General features: G+C 54.6%; 1 protein-coding gene across 1 annotated transcript in view; it reads right to left on the reverse strand.

The window, feature by feature from the left end:
* TRANK1 (tetratricopeptide repeat and ankyrin repeat containing 1) overlaps positions 1–5,398 on the reverse strand; it is a 100,304-nt gene extending 94,906 nt beyond the window's left edge. Inside the window, exon 1 of the mRNA XM_058729352.1 lies at positions 5,192–5,398. Coding sequence (XP_058585335.1) covers positions 5,192–5,214 — 23 coding nt within the window. The 5' untranslated portion in view covers positions 5,215–5,398. The remainder of the gene's footprint in view (positions 1–5,191) is intronic.
* Between the last annotated feature and the right edge of the window lie 602 nt (positions 5,399–6,000).

Here is a 6,000-nt window from a genome sequence, read left to right on the forward strand (position 1 = left end):
AGGGGAGAAGAAAGGGCTCGTCAGAGAGAAAGTCTAAGGGCCAATCAGGACCCTTAGACCCTGGCCAACAAGTTTAGACTTGAGTGAGCCCTCAAAGTCACCATATTTTGAGCCTCCAGGGAGAGGGGACCCCAATGGGCTGAGGGATGAGCTGGCCCAAAGGTGACCAAAGGAGAGCACCCTGGAAGCCAGAGCTGGATATGACTCAAGGCTGTGACCCGAGTACTCTGGTCACAGGGAATCAAATTGCCCAGTATGGCACTGTAATTCTCCATATTTTCTGCATTGTCGGGCAGTGGCATGGTTTCCCCCCAGATAGCATCAGCGTTTTCCAGGCTTGGCACTCGTGTTCCCTTTCCCAGCGCTGCCCCACGGATCGGAGGACCCAGCGCTTAAAAAAATTCTCAGTCTACGTGTGGTTGGAACTTCAAACACAGAGCCAAATTCGCACCTGTCCCGGCTCTAACAGACACACAGGGAGTGAGTCCCATCAGCTAGCCAGGCCCACAAGAGCTCGGGCAAACATGTCATGGTGAGGGCAGGTGGGCACTGACACTGACCGGACAAAAGATGGAGTCAATTCGGCTAAACTGGTGTCACAGGTAAGGCTCGTTCACCTGTCCAAAAATTCAACAAGAAACAAGGAAACAAGGCAGTGCTTACTCATGAATGTTGAGACCAAGAAAAATGTCTGGTCAGGCAGAACAGACGAGCATTGCTCTTGGTCTGGGTGCTGTGACATTTGCGGGTTCTGACGTGTCTGTTCACCTCGTTCAATAGTTTTTGAGTTTCAGCCTGAATGTTCTTCTCACCACTGCCACCGTCCCCATCAGTCTCTGCTGCAACCTGAAGTGTCACCTCTGCTGAGGAGACTATCCATTTCCCCCAAATTCCTCTTCCTTGTAAAGATTTCTTCCACCAAGGATTTGTTGGCCTTGAAAACTTCAGGCTGCACTCCAAGGAAACTTGTTACAAAAGCCATGAGCCATACTCCTGAGGCCAATATTGCACTGTATGCTAATTAAAATTTGAATTAAAAATATTTGTAAATAAATCAAATAAATTAAGAAGTAAAAGAAATTTTAAAACATAGAAAGCCATGAGCCCACCGTCAGTTGTGTCACTGACTGGAAAACCAGAGGCAAGCCAGTGACTTATGGGCTCGACTTCCCAAGGTGGGGAAAGGTAACAGAGAGCTTGTTCCTCAAGGTCAAATGAAACAATGCCACGCCCTTGACAATGGCCGGAGGCCCAGGCCCCAACCTCCGCGTCAGTTCTTGAAAACATCCACAGAATCACTTTACTTTCCTCAAACTCGGGACCTAGGGGCTTCACTTTGGCTACTAAAAGAATCTGCAGAACTATACGATCTCTCTTATACCTGGGATCTTTAAAAAAAAAAATGTTCAGAGATACAGAGAACAGATTGGTGGTTGCCAGAGGTGGGGAAGGAGGATGGGAGAAATGGGTGAAGGGGGTATAAATTTATTAAATAGAAAATTAAAAAGGGGCGCCTGGGTGGCTCAGTCGGTTAAGCGTCTGGCTTCGGCTCAGGTCATGAGCTCCCAGTTCGTGGGTTCGAGCCCCGCATCGGGCTCTGTGCTGACAGCTCAGAGCCTGGAACCTGCTTTGGATTCTGTGTCTCCCTCTGTCTCTGCCCCTCCCCTGCTCACATTCTGTCTCTCTCTCTCTCTCTCTCTCTCAAAATAAAAAAAATTTAAAGATTTTAAAAAAGGAAAATTAAAAAGAAAACATAACTGATTTAACTTTGCATCTCTCACTCTGGAGAAAAGATTTTCATTTATTTTTGTTTTCCATCATTCAATTCACTCTGAATGTAACACCCATATGTACAGAATGCTGTTACCCGTTCTATGAATAGAAAAGGATTCAAAGATATCTAAGACACAGCCACCACCTTCAACACAATTTCAAATCTTAATTGATAATTAATGAGGTTATATGGCTGGCATATGACAAATCCCAAAATAAATAAATAAATAAATAAATAAATAAATAAATAAGCTAGCCCTTAAAACAGTGACCAGGATATGGTAGATGTTCACCAAATGTTTTGAGTAAATAGTAAATGCATAAAATGATTTTTACAGCATTTATCTTCGGTATCTAGGGAGGATAAAAGGTGGTACTGTAATCCAAAACATTTCTTTGTGACATTTTCCCAGTGGCAGCTAAGGCTTTAAGAGGAAAGATGGGGTCACACTTTCAGTGAATCTAAAGTTAAAAAAATAAATAAATAAACTAAAATAAATTCAGCAGCTATGGACTCCAAAACCAGGCCAGGGTCAGGGGGAAGGCCAGTGATCTTGAGAGATGGGAAACAAATGAGGGAGAACCTTACGGTTGTCACAATTTATTGCCAAAAAGCATTTCCTGAGTCTAGCAAATGCAGGGGAAACCCAGGCAAAAAGAAGAAGAAGAAAAGAAAAAAAAAAAAAAAAAGAATCTTCATCCCAAGACGCAAAGATAAAACGGTAAGATGGTATATGCCTGCATTTGGTAGGGACCCAGGAAACAAAGAATCGGCAAAGAGGAGTTTGAGAAGTCCACAAGGGCAAAGTCTCTATTTGGTCCTTGAGAGTCATGCGCTGAGAAGTCAAGACAGTGGGTGTTCAACCCCAGGGCTACCCTTCATTAGCTGTAATGACTAACAGGTGATGGGCCTCTGTCTTTCCATCTATACAATGTTCATGGCCCTGCTCCTAACACTGCAACTGTGGAATTCTGGGCAGAGATGTTAAGGATCCTCTTTTGAATTTATGAATCCAGAATTTGAGGCAGCTTTGCAGCACCCTCCTTCTTTGTTCCTTCACCACCCCAAAAAAGGCCTCACGCCAAGGAGACATTACGCCCCTATCTCTCCAAAACTTAACCAAGGCTCCACTGGCCTCCATGGCAGGTGGCGAGCTCCTTGTGGACAGACAGAACCACAGTAACTGGAAGCATCCCTTGGTCTGCCTTTGTCGATGCTACTGATGGGAACCACACAGCCATGCCCTGTGGTGCTCTCAGGACCCAGGTATGAATTTCCTTACTCCGGTCTGAACTTCAGCCTCCTTCATGTCTCCGGCACCCACTCCCCCCTCCCAAAGTTGGTTTCTCCGCGAAATGCGGATGTTCTCCTCAGCCCTAAAGAGAGCTTTGCACTTGCCACCTAAAAGTGGTTAGTCGATCACAAAATCAAGTTCACGGATTATGACTAGCGTTTTTGAGCAACAGAAAATAGAACAAAATAGAAAATATCATTGTGCCCCACCCCGTAGAAAGAATAATATACTGGGGCGCCTGGGTGGCGCAGTCGGTGAAGCGTCCGACTTCAGCCAGGTCACGATCTCGCGGTCCGTGAGTTCGAGCCCCGCGTCGGGCTCTGGGCCGATGGCTCGGAGCCTGGAGCCTGTTTCCGATTCTGTGTCTCCCTCTCTCTCTGCCCCTCCCCCGTTCATGCTCTGTCTCTCTCTGTCCCAAAAATAAATAAAAAACGTTGAAAAAAAATTTAAAAAAAAAAAAAAAGAAAGAATAATATACTGTAAAGTCCTTGTTGCAATTTTATACTTGTATATATGGGGGCAGGGGTGGGTCTGGACTGTGGATCTGGTTTTCAAAAAAGATGGGGAGAGTCGCCTGGGTGGCTCAGTCCTTTAGGCTTCTGACTTCCGCTCAGGTCATGATCTCTGGGTTTGTGGGTTCCAGACCAAGGAGGGGCTCTGTGCTGACAGCTCAGAGTCTGGAGCCTGCTTCGGATTCTGTGTCTCCTTCTCTCTCTGCCCCTCCCCCATTCACAATCTCTCTCTCTCTCTCTCTCTCTCTCTCTCTCTCTCTCACACACACACACACACACATTAAAAAATAAAATAAATTAAAATTTTTTTAAAATGGGGAAACCCACATCCTGAGGCAGTGGGATCCTACTCCAGGGGGTGAATGCCACACGTACCTCTCCTACCTCCACGCCCTGCGGAGGATACAGGAGCCAGCAAAGGTTACTTGGAACTCAGTCACCCAGCCTGCAATTCTACAAAACAGACTAGACTGGAAAACAGTTGAAACAAACTTCTGACTCTCCTACTACGATAGCCCTTTCACTGAGACACAAAACAGGATACTCCACAAAAGACCAAGTCATCCGGGTAAAAGCTTTGCCTCCAAAAGGCTCCTGGCACCCGGGAGGCTCAACACGGGGGAGCGGAGGAGAGCCTGGGCGTTGGGAACGCAAGGCCCTTTGCTCCCCGCTCGTTCTCCCTGCTAAAGATCCACCGACAGAAATCGGACCGAAAGCAGCTGGGCTGGGGGCTAGAGACCTCAGAGCCCCCCCCCCCTTTTCAAAAATTTCCCCTTTATTTTCCAAATTGGACACCTCCCTAGAAATTGTCCCGGGGAAGCACGAAGGCTCTCGGGCTCCCGGAACCGCCTCCGGCCGGGCGAGGAGCCGGCCCGCGCGGCGCACCCAAGGGAGGCGCTATTCCAGCCGCGCCGCGGGGCTCCGAGGGGGCGCGCGGCGCGGGGGGCGGAGAGCGCCTCCCGGCCTCCGGGCTGGGAACCCACGGCTGCCAACGCTCGCCAGCGGAACCCCCCGCTTCTCGGCCGCGGGGCCCTGCTGCTGCCCCCGCCCCAGGCGCGTTTAGCCGAGGATGGAGGACCGGACGGCCCCTTGCGGGCCAGCCCGGCTCCCGACCGGGCGGGCTGGAGACGAGGGCTCCCGGGGCCGGAATCGCGAGCCTCCTCCCGCCGGCGGGGGAGAGGGGGGGGGCCGCCGGCGCCGTCCAAGTTCCCGTAAATCCCGCCCCACGTCCGGACCTGCCAGCCCCGACTGCGTGCCCCGGGGGCGCGTCCGCCGGTCCGCGCCGCGCCACCGGCCAGCGGCCCCGGGGTCCCCCCGCGGGAGGTGGGAGGTGGGCCCGGGAGCCGCAGCTTCGGCGCCCGGGTGGGAACGGGGCAGGCCGCGCGCCGCCGCGGTCCCGTGGCCGCGCGAGCCCTCGTCCCCCACCCCACCCCCCGGGCCGGAGCCGCCCCCGCTTGCGCGCCCCCCGCGCGACAGGCCCGGGTCGCCCTCCCCCGGCCCCACGACCGCTCGGGGGTCGCCAGCCCCAGCGCGCCGCCGCTTCCCGCCGGGCAGAGGCGCTGGGCCCGCAAGGCCAGAAGCGCTCCCCGCGTTTCCCGCGCCGCTACGCACCTAGCTGCCCGCGGGTCCCACATGGCCGGGGCCGCCGCCGCCGCCTGGGGGGCTGCTTCCCGGGGGGGGCAGGGCGCGGCGCCGGAGCCCGAGAGCCGCGGCCCCGGGCGCGGGCGGCGGGAGCGGCGGCCGCGCGGGGGGCCCCTGCCGGCGGCGGCGCGGCTCCCCGGCCGCGCGGAGGGGGCGGGGGCGCGGGGACCCCGGCGTCCGGGCTGTGTGCAGCCGCAGACCTATTCCAAGTTTCCACGTAGTTGCGAGAGCCCGAGGACTGTCACGTGCACGTCGCCGCTGGGTGGGAGGGCGTGTTTGTCACCGTGTTCAGAGGAGGCGTTTCGGTGTCTCCCATCAGGCGTGCGAGTGCTCCAATGGCGTGGCTCCCGGGCCGCCTTTGAAAAGCGAGGGCTTCGAGCCGGCCGCCACGAGGGACCGAGCGCGCACACGCGCCCCTGCGACACGTTTGGGTCCTCGGGGACTCCTGCGTTCTCAGGCTGGGCCCGCCTGGATGGTGGGGTAAACCGAGCACACGGTCAGCTGACGGCCCCAGCTCGCCTCCTCTCTTGCCTCCCGCCCCCTCCAGCAAAGAAACCAGGGACACCAGGCTCAGGCAACCAACAGCGCGCCCACTGGCTCCCACTTCGTGGTCGCCTTGGGCAGTCACTCGTTGGCTGTCTAGCGCTGTGTGCTCGGGCCTGCATTCTGGGGACGCTGGGCATTCAGGGACCAGGGACAGGGACCCTGTCCCTGGGAAGAGGCCAGGGACACCCCCGACGTCTCCACGCTCACAGCCGCGTTCATTGTACTTGCCCAGG

The sequence above is a fragment of the Neofelis nebulosa genome, chromosome 5, assembly GCF_028018385.1.
Source record: "Neofelis nebulosa isolate mNeoNeb1 chromosome 5, mNeoNeb1.pri, whole genome shotgun sequence".
NCBI classification, from domain to species: Eukaryota; Metazoa; Chordata; class Mammalia; order Carnivora; family Felidae; genus Neofelis; species Neofelis nebulosa.